The sequence below is a fragment of the Tachysurus vachellii genome, chromosome 4, assembly GCF_030014155.1.
Source record: "Tachysurus vachellii isolate PV-2020 chromosome 4, HZAU_Pvac_v1, whole genome shotgun sequence".
Classification (NCBI taxonomy): Eukaryota; Metazoa; Chordata; class Actinopteri; order Siluriformes; family Bagridae; genus Tachysurus; species Tachysurus vachellii.
This window is the reverse complement of record NC_083463.1, coordinates 976323-998323: the sequence shown is the minus strand read 5'-3', so window position 1 is coordinate 998323 and position 22001 is coordinate 976323. Positions and strand designations below refer to the sequence as shown.

At 40.5% G+C, this 22001-nt stretch overlaps 2 protein-coding genes across 3 annotated transcripts in view; both read left to right on the top strand.

The window, feature by feature from the left end:
- The first annotated feature begins 3099 nt into the window (after nucleotides 1–3099).
- Nucleotides 3100–22001, top strand: part of LOC132844065 (zinc finger protein 850-like) — a 29039-nt gene continuing 10137 nt past the window's right edge. The window contains exons 1-3 of the mRNA XM_060867225.1: nucleotides 3100–4201; nucleotides 13185–14326; nucleotides 14571–14634. Of these exons, the coding sequence (XP_060723208.1) occupies nucleotides 13230–14326; nucleotides 14571–14634 (1161 nt within the window). The 5' untranslated portion in view covers nucleotides 3100–4201; nucleotides 13185–13229. The remainder of the gene's footprint in view (nucleotides 4202–13184; nucleotides 14327–14570; nucleotides 14635–22001) is intronic.
- Nucleotides 4340–9779, top strand: LOC132844138 (uncharacterized). Of its 2 annotated transcripts, XM_060867326.1 has the most exons (4): nucleotides 4340–4539; nucleotides 5603–5668; nucleotides 5789–5979; nucleotides 6348–9779. In XM_060867326.1, exons 1-4 carry the CDS (start codon nucleotides 4340–4342, stop codon nucleotides 6476–6478), a joined length of 588 nt encoding a protein of 195 aa, XP_060723309.1. In that variant the 3' UTR covers nucleotides 6479–9779. The 2 variants fall into 2 exon arrangements, with proteins under 2 accessions (XP_060723309.1, XP_060723308.1); XM_060867325.1 differs by having other exon boundaries at nucleotides 5789–9779.

Genomic DNA, 22001 nt, shown 5'->3' with positions numbered 1-22001 from the left:
TCTCCAGCCCTTCGGTGAACAACCTGACTGCTGTGTTCCTGTGTTCCTATGCACAGTTCAGTGGCTTAGCCTTGTTTCCATTTTGGTGGTCTGGGTTTTTGGCCACAGTTCTTCCATGAAGACCACATCTGACCAGACCTCTTCATACAGTAGATGGGTATACTTGAATCTCACCGGTTTCCTGCAGTTTATTGCTGACGGCACTGCTGGACATCATCTGATGTTGAAGGGAAGTAAGCGTGAGGTGTTTTTCTTCTGCTGCATTAAGTTTCCTTGACTCACTGCATCTACACACCTTAACACTGTGTTTCTTTGTGGTTCTGCAGAATATATTGAACATCACATGTTAGACCATAGTCTGCTCTTAAATCTTTCTTGCTAGAGACTTTGTTGATGCAGTAGAACTACCTTGTGTCTTGTTGCTCTCAGTCTTGTCACGGTGTATGACCTGTGACAGTTGTTTGGTTCCTCACCCAGTGTAAAGCTCCTATGCAGATGTTTCTGTTCCACTTGGAAAAGCAGGGCTGTGCTATATAATTAGCACCCAGTTATAAATAATAGTAAAGGAACTGGAGGACCTGCTGTTGACATTACGGTACCAAATACCCCAAGAGATTTATCGCCACCTTGTTGAATCAAAGCTTAAAGGAATGCCCCTTTGGGGGCTAAAGGAATTCCCATGGGCAATTAGGTATGTGGTCATAATGTAATAGTTCATCTGTGAATATTTACCATTCCAAAGCATGCAAAAGTTCAATTATAAGGCTGAATAATTGAATATTTGGTTTATAAATGTAAATTGTATGGTATTAATTGGTGTAATAGCAATGTTTGTAAAAATATATTTTTGTTATTAGGATTGCAGTTGTTTTAATTGTGTTCTTAGCTCATTTAAAATATAAAACACTTGTTTAAAACAAAAAGCAATTAAGATCATGAGAGTAAACACATCAGGATTCTGAAGAGAGCACAACATTTTCACCACTGCTGGATATTTCAGTCTCCTCAGTACTCCAGGTCAGATGTTATTTTTGAGGAGTCAAGTCCAGTAGGAATGGTTTGTGTTGTATAGATAATATGATAGAAGAGTTTTATCGGTAAAAATGCAGAATAAAATAAGTAATAGTTTCCTATATCTTTTAACACTAATGCCTTCCTTTGGAACCTGATAATGATGGCTGTATATTAAGATTCAGACCTCGCTCACAATGACTTTATGAAAACACTTTTATTCTGGCATCTACTTCTTCTTCACACTTCTCTTTTTGACTCTGTAAAATAACTAAGATGCAGGATGACATTTTGTATTAATGCAGCTGGAGTTTCATAGAAACTTATTGTTTAATATTTCCCATTGCACATGAATATGAAGGCCATACAAACACTATTTATTCACATCAAGTCCAATACAATGTCAGGTCTCTGTTTTCATAATTAATATTACCTTTCGTATCAAAGGTGTTCCTTTTTTATTTTTATATAAAGAGTACTGAGGACTTCAGGGTTTGTTCCATGGGATGCTTGCTCATACAAGAAATTTGTTTGTGTCATACACTTCCAGTACATACAGTAGAGACAACACCTCACAGACAATAAAGGCGAGGCAAGGCAAGTTTATTTGTACAGTATAGCACATTTCATACACAGAGGTCATTCAAAGTGCTTTACATAGAAATTAGAAAACAGTTTATAAGAGAGGAAAAAAATTTATAATATATGTAAAAATAAGAGACACACGATAAAATCATAATAAAAACAAAGAACAATTAAAAAAAATTAATGTGATTTTGATAAAAACAGTTTCAAATATGTTAAAAAGAATAAAACAGGAGTAAAAGTGATTTGGACAAAAAGTGCAGTCAGTGTGAAGCAGCACAGTGCTCATTTAGTAAATGCAGAGTTAAACAGATGTGTTTTTAATCTTGATTTAAAAGTGTCTATTTGTTGAAGCACATCTGAACTCTTCTGGAAGCTGATTCCAGCTATAGGTGACGTAATAACTAAATGCTGACGCACCTTGTTTTGAGTGAACCCTTGGTATCTCTAACTGACCTGATCCTAATGATCTGAGTAGTCTGCTTGGTTTATATTCAGTTAGCATATCTGTAATGTATTTTGGTCCTAAGCCATGAAGTGATTTATAAACGAGTAACAATACTTTAAATCTATTCTAAATGTAACTGGAAGCCAGTGTAAAGACCTGAGGACTGGAGTGATGTGCTCAGATTTTTTGGTTCTGGTCAGAATTCTGGCAGCAGCGTTCTGTATGAGCTGCAGCTGTCTAATGGTCTTTTTGGGATCCCAGTAAGGAGTCCATTGCAATAATCCACCCTGCTGGTGATGAAAGCATGAACAAGTTTCTCTAAGTCCTGTCTTGAGACAAAACATCTAATTCTGGCTATATTTCTGAGATGGTAGTAAGCTGATTTGCTTATCGCTTTCACATGACTACTGAAATTAAGGTCAGACTCTAAAATTACACCAAGATTTCTGACTTTATTTTGTGTCTTTAGACCCCTAGAGTCAAGGTTTGTGTTAACCTTGAGAGTTTCATCTTTATTTCCGATTACAATGACTTCGGTTTTGTCTTTGTTTAACTGGAGGAAGTTTTGACGCATCCAACTGTTAATTTCATCAATGCACTTACATAGAGTGTCAATGGGGCTGTAGTCATTAGGGGACAGGGCTAAGTATATCTGGGTGTCATCTGCATAGCTGTGGTAAGCAATTTGGTTCTTTTTCATTATTTGACCAATTGGGAGCATATACAAATTAAAGAGAAGCGGTGCAAGAATTGAGCCCTGTGGGACTCCACATGAAATGGATGTCCACTCAGATTTATGGTTACCTATGTTCACATAGTAACCTCTCCCTTTTAGGTATGATTTAAACCATTTGAGGACCATCCCAGAAAGCCCTACCTAGTTTTCCAGTCTATGTAAGAGTATGGTGTGATCTACCGTGTCAAAGGCAGCACTAAGATCTAGTAGCACCAGCACTGATATTTTACCTGAATCAGAGTTTAAGAGAATATCATTTATTATCTTTATGAGCACTCTCTCTGTGCTGTGATGTTGGCGGAAACCAGACTGAAAATTGTCCAGATAGCCATTTGAGTTTAAGAATTTGTTCAGCTGATTGAAAACAACCTTTTCAATGATCTTGCCTATAAAAGGAAGATTTGAGATTGGTCTGTAGTTGCTAAGTATGGTTTTGTCTAGGTTACTCTTTTTTAGGAGAGGATTAACATCTGCCGTTTTTAGGGACTCTGGAAAAGTGCCTGTGAGCAGAGAGGTACAGTATTTACTATTTTTAAGAGGTCAGCTTCTAAACAGTTAAGTACCTTTTTGAGAAAGGATGTGGGGAGGGTGTCAAGGCTGCAAGTTGATGCTTTAAGATGTTGTACTGTTTCTTCCAAGGTTTTTATATCAATTATGTCAAATTCTGAGAAAATGACAAATTTTTGAGGTTGTTGTAATGAGGTCTTACTGACCACATTACCATATGAGGCCGTATTGATTGCCATTCTGATATTACTGATTTTCTCAGAGAAAAGGGTTGCAAAATCATTGCATTTGTTGTCAGAGAGCATTTCACTGGGAACTTGATTTGGGGGGTTTGTTAGTCTCTAACAAACATAAGACAAGAACAAAAAAATACACACATGTAAATGAAGGAACAAAATCTGACAATAAGAACTGATAAATGCTGCATTTGTGAATTTGTATTGATTTCAAACACGGTATGGCGTATTGCAATAATCTTTGTAAATAAATAATACTAATTAAGTAGCTCATGGCCACCTTAAGGTTGGAGGAACATGTGTGCAAGTTTACAGTCCCCAGGATATTATACTGATCTGGAACTTGTACTGGTTACTAAATGAAATGAAAGTAAATAACTAACAGGATTAAGGGAAACAAGTTAACGTTAGGCTTTTTATAACATTTACAGTATTCACCATGATGAACATGAGCAAGATTGTGAAGTTTTGGACTCCTCTACAGCCATCGCTAGAATCCAAGGCAGCAGCAACCCTCTACTGGGCCGAATAACAGATGAAGATGTGCTGCAGTTTTTCTGATTGATGATCTGAGCTCTTCGACTCTACTAATCATCTTTACATTCAAATATTTCTGACAGGGTTCCATCTGATCCGTTGTGGTGTATTTCAGGTGCTTAACTGTGTTCTGCTGGAAAGGTCAAGGTAAGTTCAACTTTTCTCCACACAGGCTGCTCAGGTACTTGTTCAGTTCTTGTCATCTCAAGACTGGACTACTGCAGCTCTCTCTGTCAGGTCTACCTATGAACGCAATTCATCCTCTGCAAATGATCCAAAATGCAGCTGCATGACTTGTTTTCAACCTGTCTAAGGTCTCCACACCACCACACTGCTGCGCTCCTCCAATGGCTTCCTGTAGTTGCACACATCAGATTCAAAACACTGATGCTTGCCTACAAAGCCCTCATCACTCCTCACAGTGCACCTCACACCCTCAGATCTACAGCACTGCTCCACTGGTCCCACCATCTCTCAGGGTAAGATGTAAGTAAACAAGAAGACTCTTTTCTGTCTGGCACCGAGGTGGTGGGATGAACTTTCCCTAGAGGTCCAGACAGCTGAGTCACTGGATATATTCAAACAACAATTAAAGACCTGTGGATTAAGAAATACTTGAACTAGCACTTTCTCTGCTGTTTGCTGTGTGCTTATTCATTCATTCATTCATTTTATACCGCTTATCCGAACTATTCTCGGGTCATAGCCTGTGCCTATCTCAGGCATCATCGGGCATCAAGGCAGGATACACCCTGGATGGAGTGCCAACCCATCGCAGGGCACACACACACACTCTCATTCACTCACACAATCACAGACTAAGGACAATTTTTCCAGAGATGCCAATCAACCTACCATGCATGTCTTGGACCGGGGGTGGAAACCGGAGTACCCGGAGGAAACCCCCGAGGCACGGGGAGAACATGCAAACTCCACACACACAAGGCGGAGGCGGGAATCGAACCCCCAACCCTGGAGGTGTGAGGCGAACATGCTAACCACTACGCCACCATGCCCCCCCCCCGTGCTTATTATATTTTAAAAATTAAAAATTAAATAATTTGAACATTTCATATAAGTCTGTGACTCAGTGAACCAGAGTTAATGTATTCAATGATAGAGAATTAAAATATGTTAGTGCACTACACGGGAGAGATAATAGTGATGTTTTCACACTCTGTAGTGACCTTTATATACAATCAGGACTCATTTGGATCTCAGCCCTAATGAAACGTTACAGTGTGTGCAGCTATTTATCTGGCTGGTTGTTACTATATAGATCCTAGCCATAATTTTATAGGTTGGTACTTCTGGGACAATTCTTTAAATTCCAATATTTTGTATTTGTCACGGAATCGCCAGGTTCTCCCCTCACTCAGCAAACCAGATCCTCATCACCTGAGTTCTGATCACCGTCGCCTGCCACCCGTCATTACCACCACACATAAAAGACACTCACACACACACCTTGTCCGGTCTCATATGTGCTAGCTGCTATTGCATGCTGTGTCTACTAACCTGACTCTTTATCTCTTTATGCAGTAGTCATCCAAGTTCATCGTCCTCCCAAGAAGCTAATCCGTGTGGTTCTGCTTCCAGTGATCCCGTGTGTGTGTTGGAGCTTCATCTGCACTGTTTCACCATCGTTCACCTCATTTCACTACCTATTGTCAATAAACTCTGTTGTTTTGACATACCTCTGTCTCCGTTATCTTCTGGCTGTGACAGAAGACCGGACCACAAAATTATGTCTTCTCAGAACTCGGACACCTACCAAGGACTGGACGACATGCTGAGACAGGAGTTGCTACAGACACCGGGACAACCGTTGCACCCCCAGATCCCCACGAAGAACAGTGCTACTGTCGTCACGGTTCCCATGGCCAAACCCACGCCCTACTCCGGAGTCGCGGAAGAATGTAAGGGATTTCTCCTCCAGTGTTCATTGATCTTTGAAATGCAACCGTCTCATTTTCCCAGAGATCGCAGCAAGATTTCCTTTATCATCTCATTACTCACGGAAAAGCGCTCCGGTGGGCCGAGTCCATCTGGCATCAAGACGGATCCTTTTTATATTCCATCAAGGAATATGCAGTTTCGCACGCTAGCGGCAGCTAGCGGTTGGGATGAGCGAGCGCTTCTAACAACTTACCGTAATGGCTTAAAACCAGAACTACTTCTTCAATTATCAGCCTTCGATGACACCATGGGGTTGGAGAATTTTATCCAACGAGCCGTTCGAACGGAAAGTCGTATGTTATCATGCACCCCAAATGTTCTTCCACAGACTCACCTATCAGAACCGCCTTCTCCAGGGCCCTAGCAGAACGTCTAGCAGAACAGAACAACAGAACGTCATCGATGGCTGACCCAGGGTCTCTGCCTGTACTGTGCGAGCAAGGGACATTCCATTGGTGACTGTCCCATCCGCCCTCCGAGGGCATTGGTGAGTATGGTTCAACCTGAACCCCACATTACCACTCCACTTTCCACCAAAGTTCAGTTATCTCGTCCCAATCTATCCGTTACAGTGTCCGCCTTTCTCGACTCGGGGACAGCCGGGAACTTCATTTCCGCCCAGCTCTGCACCCGACTCAACATTATGAGGGAACGGATACCCCAGAAACTAAAGGTCCATACAGTGACTGGCAAACCACTCAACCAGTCCTCCATCCAACACTGCACCGGTGAACTCACACTGACCGTGGGGTGCCTTCATCAGGAGAAGATCAAACTTCTGGTCCTGGAGAACTTGACGGCCGAGGTGATCTTGGGAAGACCCTGGCTGATGCAGCATCATCCGGAGCTCTCTTGGGACACTGGTGAAGTGAAACGTTGGAGTGACCATTGTTTTCTTTGCTGCTTTCAGAAAATCCCTAAACCTTGTCGTCCTCCTAAGCCACTGAAGGTATGCAGCACCTCTATTGAAAGCCCTAAGAATACTGTGTCTGTCTCTATCCCACCAGAATACGTCGCCTTCAAAGATGTCTTTTGTCCCAAGAGAGCGTCAAAACTCCCGCCTCGCCGGCCTTGGGACTGTGCCATTGACCTCCTTCCGGGTGAACCAGTGCCTAAAGGAAAAGTCTATTCCTTGACGATCCCCGAACAAGAGGCCATGAACAAGTACATCAGAGAAGCCCTGGCTCAAGGATATATACGACCGTCAACTTCCCCTGCTGCATCATCCTTCTTCTTCGTCTCCAAAAAAGATGGTGGGTTATGACCCTGTATTGATTATAGAGGGCTGAACCAAATTACCAAATAATTCCGCTATAATTCCATCGGCTCTCGAACAGCTCCGAGGTGCCAAAATCTTCACCAAACTCGATCTTCGCTGTGCATACAACCTTATACGTATCCGGAAAGGAGATGAGTGGAAGACCGCTTTTGTGACCCCTACTGGCCACTGGGAATATTTGGTCATGCCGTATGGCCTGGTTAACGCTCCGTCCGTCTTCCAGGACTTTATGCACACCATTTTCCGAGACCTGCTGAACCGGTACGTGATGATATACACTGAATGGATACAGGAATGGAGGCATTGGCTTGAAGGCGCCCGGCATCCCTTTACAGTGCTGACGGACCATAAGAACCTCCAGTATCTCCGGGAAGCTAAGCGGAAGAACGCCAGACAAGCCAGATGGGCCCTATTCTTTACTCGCTTTGATTTCATTATTGCTTACCGTCCAAGACACAAAAATTGCAAAGCTGACTCTTTGTCGAGAATGCTTTCTCCCGAAAATGACCACACGCCTCCCGAAACCATTCTGCCGGCCAAGATCTTCGTCTGTCCCATCAAGTGGAGCGAGGAGGACACGATCCCGAACACAACACCTGTACCACCGGGCTGCCCAGAAGGTCACATGTATGTACCATTGTCTCATCGTGTTCCTTTAATCACTAAGGCACATACTTCTCTAGGCACTGGTCATCCCGGCATACAACAAACTCTCTCACTGCTGAAACATCGCTTCTGGTGGCCCAGCATGGCTCCGGTCATCAGAAGGTTCGTGAGGGGGTGTAAGGATTGTGCTATAGCAAAGACACCACGCCAGCTTCCCAGTGGAAAACTCCACCCGTTACCCATTCCTCATGGTCCCTGGTCGCATCTGGGAGTGGACTTCACTACGGACCTCCCAGCCTCACAAGGTAACACCCGCATTTTTGTGGTAGTCGATCGCTTCTCTAAGATGTTAAGACTCATACCCCTTAAGAGTTTGCCCACAGCCATGGAAAGTGCAGAGCTGTTATTTCAGCACATATTTCGGTATTTCGACCTGCCTGAAGACATTGTGTCTGACAGAGGTCCGCAGTTTGTTTCCAGGGTCTGGAAATCGTTCTTCAAGCTCCTAGATGTGACCGTCAGTCTCTCCTCAGGTTATCACCCACAGTCCAACAGCCAAACTGAACGAAAGATACAGGAGAGTAACCATTTCCTCTGAACCTTCTGCCATCATCACCAGAACTCTTGGAGCCAGTTTCTCCCGTGGGCCGAGTACGCACAGAATTCTCTACGTCAGCAGACCACCGGCCTAACACCGTTTCAGTGCGTGCTCGGCTATCAACCTCCCTTGTTCCCCTGGACAGAAGAGCCCTCAGAAGTCCCGTCTGTCCAGCACTGGTTCCAGGAGAGCGAGAGAGTTTGGAACATCATCACCTGCAGTGGGCTGTCAGGCGCCAGCAACAGCATGTTCGTCATGCCCCGACACCCAACATCAAGGTCGGGGACAGGGTCTGGCTGTCCACAAAGAATATCCGCCTACGCCTACCCTGCAAAAGGCTGAGTCCCCGATTTATTGGCCCGTTTGTCGTCGTGAAGGAGGTCAATCCGGTAACCTTTGAGCTCCAACTCCCCTCGCACTACCGGAATCACCCAGTGTTCCACGTCTCTTCACTTAAAATGTACCACTCACCTGTCTCTCCTTCTCCCCTCACAGGACCTGGCGAAGAAGCCCCCCCTCTCGAAGAAGATCACGCCGTGTACACTGTCCGGCAACTCCTGGACTCCAGGCGCCGAGGTGGCAGGTTAGAGTATCTCGTTGATTGGGAGGGGTTTGGCCCAGAGGAACGTTCATGAGTCCCCAAGGATGACATCTTGGACCCCGAACTCCTTCGTGACTTCCACAATGCCCACCCCAACAAGCCCGCACCCCGAAGTAGAGGCCACCCACCTCGGCGCCGGAGTTTGCAGCGGTCCTCAGGAGCGGACCCTCGGGGGTCATGGAATCGCCAGGGTCTCCCCTCACTCAGCAAACCAGATCCTCATCACCTGAGTTCTGATCACCGTTATCTGGCACCCATCATTACCACCACACATAAAAGACACACACACACCTTGTCCGGTCTCATACGCGCTAACTGCTATTGCACGCTGTGTCTACTAACCTGACTCTTTATCTCTCTTTATGCAGTAGTCATCCAAGTTCATCGTCCTCCCAAGAAGCTAATCCGTGTGGTTCTGCTTCCAGTGATCCCGTGTGTGTGTTGGAGCTTCATCTGCACTGTTTCACCATCGTTCACCTCATTTCACTACCTATTGTCAATAAACTCTGTTGTTTTGACGTACCTCTGTCTTCTGGCTGTGACAGTATTAGGTTTATAATTAATAATTGAAATGACTTTTTTTTTAAGAATTTTTAGAATTTATTTTATGCCTTATTTGTAGACACTGCTAGAATTTGTGAATTTCCTACATCGATAAATAAAGTATTCAAGTCAATTCAAGTTTATTTGTATAGCACTTTTTACAATTGACATCTTCTCAAACCAGCTTTACAGAACAAAAAGTACAAGAGTACAAGAAGTTTATCACTAATGCGCACAATGTGTGGGAAGATCTTTAGGCAAAGATTACTCTCAAACATCACCAACGCATTCACACAGGAGAAAAGCCATATCACTGCTTGAAGTGTGGGGAAAAATTTAACAAAGGAGACACTCCATGTACACCAGCGGGTTCACACTGGAGAGAAGCCTTACTCCGGCTCCCAGCGTGGGAAGAGTTTTTAAAACCACAAAAATCTCCTGAAACACCAGCGAATTCACTCAGGAGAAAAGCTGTCAACTTCAGTCAAAAGAGTTATCTAAAAATCACCAGTTTCTTCACATAGGCTTGAACCCATATTGCTGCTCACTTTATGGTTATAGCTTTGCTTACATGTATCTCTGTAATCTCCAGCAACATCAGCACAATCACACAGGACAGAAACTGTACCGGTGTTCACTTTGCGGTAAGACGTTCACTACACACAAACTTTCAACAAACACAAACAGATTCACACAGCTGAGAACATGCAGCAGTTCTCATTAGAAAATCTATAAAATCATACAGATACAGTGTTCACATCAAATGTCAGAGTGGAGGAAAATGTGTTCTCTGTGACTTGAAATATAATCTAAAATACAATGAAGAATTGACACTCCTCCGTCAGTCTTTTTACAGTAATACTTCCCTTTATAACTGGGTAAGATGGGTCAGAATGGTGGTTCAGACCTTTGTCATGATGAATATTGAGCTACAGTACAAACAGTATATTCATTGCTGTCAAAAGCTTGGCAGTACGTTCCAGTGTAATCTTTACAGATTTCAATGGTGAAAACCACCACCACCAATCATGGAAATCTAAATAGGCTAAGATGGTTTGGTTACAGGAAGTAAGAAAGCTAATATTATGCATGTGATGTTCATCAACAGCATTGTGAAAGTCATGCAGAGTTTTCAGCTGAAGATTGCCTTCTGTCCTGTCCTTGTAAATTCACTTCTAACATCTCTGGTGATTAATAAAAAGAAAGAGAAGTGGTCTGTGTATTAATGTAAGATATTTTTCTGTACACTTTTCATCCTAATTAGGTGGTTTCACAATAAATCCTTATTAATAATGTAAAACATAGCACAGACAAGTATAAGCCAGTGGACTGATACCTGCTGGTTATCTAGGGATAGATTAACAAAACATGAGTCTGGTTCAGCACTTTATTATATGCTTTAGAAATATTACAGATGTGTATTTTATATTATTTTCATTTATGAACCGGTTCCCGAGTGTCCACTGCTCCAGTAGGTGGCACTGTGACCGTCACACTTTCGTAGAGATAGAAGAAGACGTGCAGCATTTTGCTGATTGTCAGTAAAATATTTCTGACAGGGTTTTACCTCCACAGTTCCATCTGATCCGTTGTGGTGTATTTCAGGTGCTTAACTGTGTTCTGCTGGAAAGATCAAGGTAAGTTCAACTCGGCTAACAGTGGCTGAGTCCTAAATGACTTTCTACTTCCTATGTTAGTGCACTACAGGGGAGATAATAGTGTGTTTACACACTCTGTAGTGCACATAGAGAGATAATAGTGTGTTTACACACTCTGTAGTGCACATAGAGAGATAATAGTGTGTTTACACACTCTGTAGTGCACATAGAGAGATAATAGTGTGTTTACACACTCTGTAGTGCACATAGAGAGATAATAGTGTGTTTACACACTCTGTAGTGCACATAGAGAGATAATAGTGTTTACACACTCTGTAGTGCACATAGAGAGATAATAGTGTGTTTACACACTCTGTAGTGCACATAGAGAGATAATAGTGTGTTTACACACTCTGTAGTGCACATAGAGAGATAATAGTGTGTTTACACTCTCTGTAGTGCACGTAGAGAGATAATAGTGTGTTTACACACTCTGTAGTCTAAGCGCAACAAAAATTTTGCTTTTAGAGTCCCGTCTATATGTCTAGGCTATGTGCACCTTAATGGCCTACAATATAGTGAATGTTTTATCGACTGTCTGTAAAAATATATATAAATTCTATACTGTAGACTTCTGTATTTGCAGTACAAACAAAGACCCTTCACGTTTTGATCTCAGAAGGTGTGGTCATAAACTATTAAAGGTTCACGAGACTATTCAATGCTTTATAAGTCAGAAATAGTATTTATAATCAATGAGGATAAGATAGAGGTGATATGTTCATATCTTCTGGTTCTAGTTAGGACTCTAGCTGCTGAGTTCTGGACTAACTGGAGCTTGTTTATGCTCCTACTGGAACATCCAGACAGTAAAGCATTACAATAATCCAACCTAGAGGTAACAAATGCATGAACTAGTGTTTTTGCATCATGTAATAACATCATATTTCTTATCTTAGTAATATTTCTGAGATAAAAGAAGGCTACCCTTGTGATTTTATTATATGTGAGCTTCAAATGCTGCACATGATGTAATAGAAAGACCATCCAGAGTTACTCTGTAATCAGGGAATTTGGGAAATGAATCCTTTTGAAGGTGAATAAAGCATTGTATTTCAACTATATGGTTAGAAATAAAATTGACTGGCTTTAAATAAACAGTCTGAATTATTTGTTTACTATTTTCAATTTTGTAATAGAAAATCATTGCTATTACATACTGAGGGTGATATTATTCCTAGATAACTTTTCTACAGTCTTATTTAATCCATTTTAATTGACTCATTAATTATTCAAATATTCCTTAATTTAGATAATTATTATTTATATATTCAGTTAGGGTAGAGATGTATGCTGATGGATGGATGAATAAATATCAGAAATAGTAAAGGGATGTGATCGTCAGAGTGGTGTCCTGAGCAGCCAGTAGATCGGATGGCACACGGGCTTTGAATTGGACCAGTAGGTCCATGTAGGTGTGGCCGAGGCAAAAGTACTACCAAAAGCTGTTTCTCCAGCAGGTCCAGGCAATACCACACACACTATGTTTACATATTCTTATTTTGATGTAAATAGACTGTATTATTATAAATAATAATGTAAATTATAATAATAAAGTTTGTGATCCAAAGCTGTAGCTGTCTATACATATATTTTGTTTTGGGGTTGATAAAAAATCAAAAATCATTAAAATCATTTTTTTAATAAAATATTAACCTTTTATTTAATTAGACGAACATTTGGCCATAGAATGAAATCTCCAAGCCACATTGTGAATGAATATCAGGAGTAACATTTGCTGTAACAAAACTTTGAGTGTCATGCCAGTTTCCAAGTGAGGTTCCAGACAGGAAAACAGTTATGGGGCTCTTACATTTAGCTTATACATTTAAGCAGTGTGGTGGATTTTGTGACATCTTTGCTTTTTCCCCCCGATCCAGGCATGAGTTTTGTCCTGTTGCAAGTGTTCTCCTGCTGTCCTGCATATGCACACTAAGATTGCCTCCACAAGAATATCAGGAGATCCATCTGAGATGAAATCGGCTGAAATTAAACGTGAGGATGTGGAACCCACAGAGATCTCCAGTTCTCACGAAAGCTCAACTAATATATCCCACATGCACACCTCTCGCAAACCAGTGAAAAAAGAAATTCACCACTGTTCAGCATGTGGGAAGAGTTTTCGTAAAAAGAGTTATCTCAAACAACACCAACGGATACACACAGGTGAGAAACCGTACAACTGCTCGCAGTGCGGGAAGAATTTTACTAGCCAGAGCCATCTCCAGAGACACCAGCGCATTCACTCGGGAGAAAAGCCGTATCAGTGCTCTCAGTGCAAGAAGAGGTTTATTGAAAGTGGTGTTCTCATAAAGCACCAGAGAATTCACACAGGAGAAAAGCCGTATCGCTGTTCACAGTGTGGGAAAAGTTTCACACAACGTAGTACTCTCCATAAACACCAGCTCATTCACACAGGAGATAAACCGTATCCTTGCCAAGAGTGTGGAAAGAGCTTTAATCGGGAGGACAGTCTCCGTTTACACCAACGCGTTCACAATGGTGAAAAGCCGTATTACTGCTCACAGTGTGGGAAGAGTTTTACACAATGGAGTTCTCTCCATAAACACCAGCGTATTCACACAGGAGATAAACCGTATCACTGCTTAGAGTGTGGGAAGAGTTTTAATCGAGAGGACAGTCTGCAGTTACACCAACGCATTCACAGTGGAGAGAAGCCGTATTACTGCTCACAGTGTGGGAAGAGTTTTACTTGCCAGAGTCATCTCCTAAATCACCAACGCATTCATACAGGAGAAAAGCCGTATCAGTGTTCTCACTGTGAGAAGAGCTTCATCGAGAGCGGTAATCTCATAAAACACCAGAGAATTCACACGGGAGAGAAACCGTATCAGTGCTCAGACTGCGGGAAGAGTTTTACACAGAGAGGAAATCTACAGCAACACCAACGCATTCACACTGGAGAGAAACCGTTTTACTGCTTACAGTGTGGCCAGAGTTTTAGTACAAACAGAGGTTTTCAACGACACAAGCACAGCGATGTACCTGAGAACGATGACTAGCTGCAGTTCCTCTGAGAAAGTGGGATTTTTATTATTTGATATCATAATCATATGAACATTCTTCCTTCTATCATGTAAATATAATCCCTCTCCTTGGCACCTGGTGAAAGATGCGTCACGTTATCCGGCTTGTTAGAACATTGTGGTCAGGAATGATTCAGTTCCTCTGGAAGAGATGTGGCCAAGGGCCCAGAGCCCAGTCTACTGAGCCACCACTGCCTTGTTTATAACCTCTGCACTCAGTGCCCATGATATTGAGTTCGATTTGACTCTTTTCTCTCCACTGTACTCTAAGGAAGATCGGCAGGTCTGATGGAGTCACCAAGTGGCAAAATAGATCAATACAAAAGCTGTTTATGTAATAATTTAACTGTATACAGCTGCATCAGTAAGCATGAACACACGTTCTTGTATTGTAGAGTTCTTTCTACCCATAATATGCTGTGAAGAAAATGTGAAACTTTTTTTTTGCAAAAATTTGCAAATGTATTAAATAATATTCAACAGCAATGTCTCATTTTCACCCTTTATTCAGTATTTTGGAGAAGCACCAGAGTGTTTATTTTTCATGGAGATTCTTCCATGGTATTGTCATTATGGAGTATTGTGTGTATGGCAACATTTTAACTAATGGTATTTTATTACTTTTAATAAATAAAATATAATCAAAATAAAATGTTCCTAAACTGAAGAGGTCTAAGTACTGTCTAAACTCTGTGTGTATACAGACAGCTTTATCAATATATTCACAACTGTAACTAACTCCAACTGTCACCACAATATATTGGCATCTACAGATCTACCAGCTCCAGTTAGACTCTGTGATACTAAAGAGGAGATGTGAACTCCATGTGATCTTTCACATCAATACAACATTTATCAGACTGTATATTTATAATCACACCCCCAGTGTCACCCAGATGAGGATGAGGTTCCCCTTTGAGTCTGGTTCCTCTCAAGGTTCCTTCCTTTACCATCTAAGGGAGTTTTTCCTCCCCACAGTCACCTGAGTCACCTCAGACTTGCTCATTGGGGATAAACACATACACATTTAAATATATCTAATATTATTCTTTATAAAAACCTTTTGTTCTATGTTTATGTTCTGTAAAGCTGCTTTGAGACAATGTCAGTTGTAATAAGCGCTATACAAATAAACTTGAATTGAACTGGAATATATTGGAGTTAAAATTAAACAGTATTATGAATAAAAACAGTAATATTGTGCAGACTTTCAGCTGGACAGATAAGACAAATATTAACATGAACACCTCTTACGCTGTCTGCGACTATATTAGCAAAACAACCTTATGTCCTTATGGTGATCCTCCAGTAGGTGTTGCTGTGAGCGTCACAGACCCCGTCCCTCCACTCATTGACAGAAACAGAAGAAGACGTGCTGCTGATCATCTTTACATTCAAATATTTCTGACAGGGTTTTACCTCCACAGTTCCATCTGATCCGTTGTGGTGTATTTCAGGTGCTTAACTGTGTTCTGGTGGAGAGATCAAGGTAAGTTCATTTAGAGTTCATCTTTCCTTTTCTTCTGCTCTTCTTTTACACGTCAGTCAGCATGTACATCATACAGAGACTCAGTATAACCTGCTCTATTTCTCCTGCTCTCTCAATCAGTGCCAATTATCTAGTGTTTTTCTTGGTCGGAATTGTCAATACAGTGTGTTTCAGATCTCCAGGTGTTTATCCTACGAGTATGACTGGGGCCAAATGTTATTGGGGTTTAGTGGTTTTTCTCCTCTACCTTATGTTCTATGATATATTAGATGGATTTCGACTAATATACTGTACAGCTCTACTCTCAAGAGCTGTAATTCCTAAACCCTTCCTCCAATTTGGATTAAAATGCCTCAAATTAAAGCTGAGAGACTGCACTTTCAGCCCACTATATTTATACAACTATAACTTGAATATGTTTTGGTAAATACCTAAAGAAAAGAGCCTGTGTCCAAATATATATGGACCTAACTGTAAATATACATATACACACACATACAGTATATAATATGAACTAAACGCAGATGATCTGTTGATGTAAGCTGCCTCTTCATGTAATCCAGGCAGACTTGATGACTTGATGATACTAAAAAATATGTTAATGACCTGTGCTGTATGTTAGGGATTGTTGTCCTCCAGTAGAATAAATTTGGGGCCAATACAATGCCTTCCTGATGAATAAGATAATATATTTCTAAGCATTGAGGACACCATTAATCCTGAGCAGATCTCCAACTCCATTTACGTGGAAGTTTTCATGCAGCTTGCAAGAAACCTCCAGCAGGCTTCAGTGTTGCCTGCATACACTCATTAAACTCACTCAAACTCTCCAGCCCTTCAGTGAACAACCTGACTGCTGTGTTCCTGTGTTCCTATGCACAGTTCAGTGGCTTAGCCTTGTTTCCATTTTGGTGGTCTGGGTTTTTGGCCACAGTTCTTCCATGAAGACCACATCTGACCAGACCTCTTCATACAGTAGATGAGTATACTTTGGTCTCACTGGTTTCCTCCAGTTTATTGCTGACGGCACTGCTGGACATCATCTGATGTTGAAGGGAAGTAAGCGTGAGGTGTTTTTCTTCTGCTGCATTAAGTTTCCTTGGCTCACTGCATCTACACACCTTAACACTGTGTTTCTTTATGGATCTTCAGAATATATTGAACATCACATGTTAAACCATAGTCTGCTCTTAAATCTGGCCTGCTAGAGACTTTGTTGATGCAGTAGAACTACCTTGTGTCTTGTTGCTCACAGTCTTGTCACGGTGTATGACCTGTGACAGTTGTTTGGTTCCTCACCCAGTGTAAAGCTCCTATGCAGATGTTTCTGTTCCACTTGGAAAAGCAGGGCTGTGCTATATCATTAGCACCCAGTTATAAATAATAGTACAGGAACTGGAGGACCTGCTGTTTACATTACGGTACCAGATACCCCAAGAGACCTTTCTCCACCTTGTTGAATCAAAGCTTAAAGGAATTCCCACGGGCAATTAGGTATGTGGTCATAATGTAATAGTTCATCTGTGAATATTTACCATTCCAAAGCATGCAAAAGTTCGGTTATAAGGCTGAATAATTGAATATTTGGTTTATAAATGTAAATTGTATGGTATTAATTGGTGTAATCGCAATGTTTGTAAAAATATATTTTTGTTATTAGGATTGCAGTTGTTTTAATTGTGTTCTTAGCTCATTTAAAATATAAAACACTTGTTTAAAACAAAAAGCAATTAAGATCATGAGAGTAAACACATCAGGATTCTGAAGAGAGCACAACATTTTCACCACTGCTGGATATTTCAGTCTCCTCAGTACTCCAGGTCAGATGTTATTTTTGAGGATTCAAGTCCAGTAGGAATGGTTTGTGTTGTATAGATAAAATGGTAGAAGAGTTTTATGGGTAAAAATGCAGAATAAATTAAGTAATAGTTTCCTATATCTTTTAACACTAATGCTTTCCTTTGGAACCTGATAATGATGGCTGTATATTGAGATTCAGACCTCGCTCACAATGACTTTATGAAAACACTTTCATTCTGGCATCTACTTCTTCTTCACACTTCTCTTTTTGACTCTGTAAAATAACTAAGATGCAGGATGACATTTCGTATTAGTGCAGCTGGAGTTTCATAGAAACTTATTGTTTAATATTTCCCATTGCACATGAATATGAAGGCCATACAAACTATTTATTCTCATCAAGTCCAATACAATGTCAGGTCTCTGTTTTCATAATTAATATTACCTTTCGTATCAAAGGTGTTCGTTTTTTTATTTTTATATAAAGAGTACTGAGGACTTCAGGGTTTGTTCCATGGGATGCTTGCTCATACAAGAAATTTGCTTGTGTCATACGCTTCCAGTACATACAGTAGAGACAACACCTCACAGACAATAAACATAAGACAAGAACAAAAAAATACACACATGTAAATGAAGGAACAAAATCTGAAAATCAGAACTGATAAATGCTGCTTATATGAATTTATATTGATTTCAAATACGGTATGGTGTATTGCAATAATCTTTGTAAATAAATAATACTAATTAAGTAGCTCATGGCCACCTTAAGGTTGGAGGAACATGTGTACAATTATAGAGTCCCCAGGATATTATACTGATCTGGAACTTGTACTGGTTATTGTGTAAATGAAAGTAAATAACAGGATTAAGGGAAACAAGTTAACATCAGGCTTTTTTATAACATTTACAGTATTCACCATAATGAACACGAGCAAGATTGTGAAGGTTTGGACTTCTCTACAGCCATCGCTAGAATCCAAGGCAGCAGCAACCCTCTACTGGGCTGAAGAACAGATGAAGATGTGCTGCAGTTTTTCTGATTGATGATCTGAGCTCTTCGACTCTACTAATCATCTTTACATTCATCTCCACAGTTCCATCTGATCCGTTGTGGTGTATTTCAGGTGCTTAACTGTGTTCTGCTGGAAAGATCAAGGTAAGTTCAACTTTTCTCCACACAGGCTGCTCAGGTACTTGTTCAGTCCTTGTCATCTCAAGACTGGACTACTGCAGCTCTCTCTGTCAGGTCTACCTATGAAAGCAATTCATCCTCTGCAAATGATCCAAAATGCAGCTGCATGACTTGTTTTCAACCTGTCTAAGGTCTCCACACCAACTCATTGCTGCGCTCCACCAATGGCTTCCAGTAGTTGCACACATCAGATTCAAAACACTGATGATTGCCTACAAAGCCCTCATCACTCCTCACAGTGCACCTCACACCCTCAGATCTACAGCACTGCTCCACTGGTCCCACCATCTCTCAGGGTAAGATGTAAGTAAACAAGACTCTTTTCTGTTCTGGCACCGAGGTGGTGGGATGAACTTTCCCTAGAGGTCCAGACAGCTGGGTCACTGGATATATTCAAACGACTGAATATATATACACTGGATATATTCAAATTAAAGACCTGCGTATTAAGAAATACTTGAACTAGCACTTTCTCTGCTGTTTGCTGTGTGCTTATTATATTTAAAAAAATTATTAAATTAAATATTAAATAATTTGAACATTTCATATAAGTTTGTGACTTTGTGAACCCAGAGTTAATGTATTCAATGATAGAGAATTAAAATATGTTAGTGCACTACACAGGAGAGATAATAGTGATGATTTCACACTAGTGACCTTTATATACAATCAGGACTCATTTGGATCTCAGCCCTAATGAAACGTTACAGTGTGTGCAGCTATTTATCTGGCTGGTTGTTACTATATAGATCCTAACCATAATTTTATAGTTTGGTACTTCTGGGACAGTTCTTTAAATTCCAATATTTTGTATTAGGATAAGGATAAGAACTGTTTTGTATTAGGATAATTTGTATTTATAATTAATAATTTAATTAATAAATAACTTTTTTTAAGAATTTTTAGAATTTATTTTATGCCTTATTTGTAGACACTGCTAGAATTTGTGAATTTCCTACATCGATAAATAAAGTATTCAATTCAATTCAAGTTTATTTGTATAGCGCTTTTTACAATTCACATCTTCTCAAACCAGCTTTACAGAACAAAAAGTACAAGAGTACAAGAAGTTTATCACTAATGCGCACAATGTGTGGGAAGATCTTTAGGCAAAGATTACTCTCAAACATCACCAACGCATTCACACAGGAGAAAAGCCATATCACTGCTTGATGTGTGGGGAAAAATTTAACAAAGGAGACAGTCCATGTACACCAGCGGGTTCACACTGGAGAGAAGCCTTACTCCGGCTCCCAGCGTGGGAAGAGTTTTTAAAACCACAGAAATCTCCTGAAACACCAGCGAATTCACTCAGGAGAAAAGCTGTATACAGTTGGAGTGTGGAAACAACTTCAGTCAAAAGAGTTACCTAAAAATCACCAGTTTCTTCACATAGGCTTGAACCCATATTGCTGCTCACTTTATGGTTATAGCTTTGCTTATCTCTGTAATCTCCAGCAACATCAGCACAATCACACAGGACAGAAACTGTACCGGTGTTCACTTTGCGGTAAGACGTTCACTACACACAAACTTTCAACAAACACAAACAGATTCACACAGCTGAGAACATGCAGCAGTTCTCATTAGAAAATCTAAAAAATCATACAAATACAGTGTTCACATCAAATGTCAGAGTGGAGGAAAATGTGTTCTCTGTGACTTGGAATATAATCTAAAATACAATGAAGAATTGACACTCCTCCGTCAGTCTTTTTACAGTAATACTTCCCTTTATAACTGGGTAAGATGGGTCAGAATGGTGGTTCAGACCTTTGTCATGATGAATATTGAGCTACAGTACAAACAGTATATTCATTGCTGTCAAAAGCTTGGCAGTACGTTCCAGTGTAATCTTTACAGATTTCAATGGTGAAAACCACCACCACCAATCATGGAAATCTAAATAGGCTAAGATGGTTTGGTTACAGGAAGTAAGAAAGCTAATATTATGCATGTGATGTTCATCAACAGCATTGTGAAAGTCATGCAGAGTTTTCAGCTGAAGATTGCCTTCTGTCCTGTCCTTGTAAATTCACTTCTAACATCTCTGGTGATTAATAAAAAGAAAGAGAAGTGGTCTGTGTATTAATGTAAGATATTTTTCTGTACACTTTTCATCCTAATTAGGTGGTTTCACAATAAATCCTTATTAATAATGTAAAACATAGCACAGACAAGTATAAGCCAGTGGACTGATACCTGCTGGTTATCTAGGGATAGATTAACAAAACATGAGTCTGGTTCAGCACTTTATTATATGCTTTAGAAATATTACAGATGTGTATTTTATATTATTTTCATTTATGAACCGGTTCCCGAGTGTCCACTGCTCCAGTAGGTGGCACTGTGACCGTCACACTTTCGTAGAGATAGAAGAAGACGTGCAGCATTTTGCTGATTGTCAGTAAAATATTTCTGACAGGGTTTTACCTCCACAGTTCCATCTGATCCGTTGTGGTGTATTTCAGGTGCTTAACTGTGTTCTGCTGGAAAGATCAAGGTAAGTTCAACTCGGCTAACAGTGGCTGAGTCCTAAATGACTTTCTACTTCCTATGTTAGTGCACTACAGGGGAGATAATAGTGTGTTTACACACTCTGTAGTGCACATAGAGAGATAATAGTGTGTTTACACACTCTGTAGTGCACAGAGAAAGATAATAGTGTTTACACACTCTGTAGTGCACATAGAGAGATAATAGTGTTTACACTCTCTGTAGTGCACATAGAGAGATAATAGTGTGTTTACACACTCTGTAGTGCACAGAGAAAGATAATAGTGTGTTTACACTCTCTGTAGTGCACATAGAGAGATAATAGTGTGTTTACACACTCTGTAGTGCACATAGAGAGATAATAGTGGTGTTTACACACTCTGTAGTGCACATAGAGAGATAATAGTGGTGTTTACACACTCTGTAGTGCACATAGAGAGATAATAGTGGTGTCTACACACTCTGTAGTGCACATAGAGAGATAATAGTGTGTTTACACACTCTGTAGTGCACATAGAGAGATAATAGTGGTGTCTACACACTCTGTAGTGCACATAGAGAGATAATAGTGGTGTTTACACAATCTGTAGTGCACATAGAGAGATAATAGTGTGCTTACACTCTCTGTAGTGCACATAGAGAGATAATAGTGTGTTTACGCACTCTGTAG

Excerpts from the sequence above, each read along its gene's own strand:
- LOC132844138 (XM_060867325.1), top strand. The coding sequence starts at position 4,340 with ATGCAGCTGCATGACTTGTTTTCAACCTGTCTAAGGTCTCCACACCAC. Across the intron at positions 4,540-5,602 it reads TGGTCCCACCATCTCTCAGG|TAGTCATCCAAGTTCATCGT; the intron begins GTAAGATGTAAG and ends CTCTTTATGCAG. Across the intron at positions 5,669-5,788 it reads TCTGCTTCCAGTGATCCCGT|AAGACCGGACCACAAAATTA; the intron begins GTGTGTGTTGGA and ends TGGCTGTGACAG.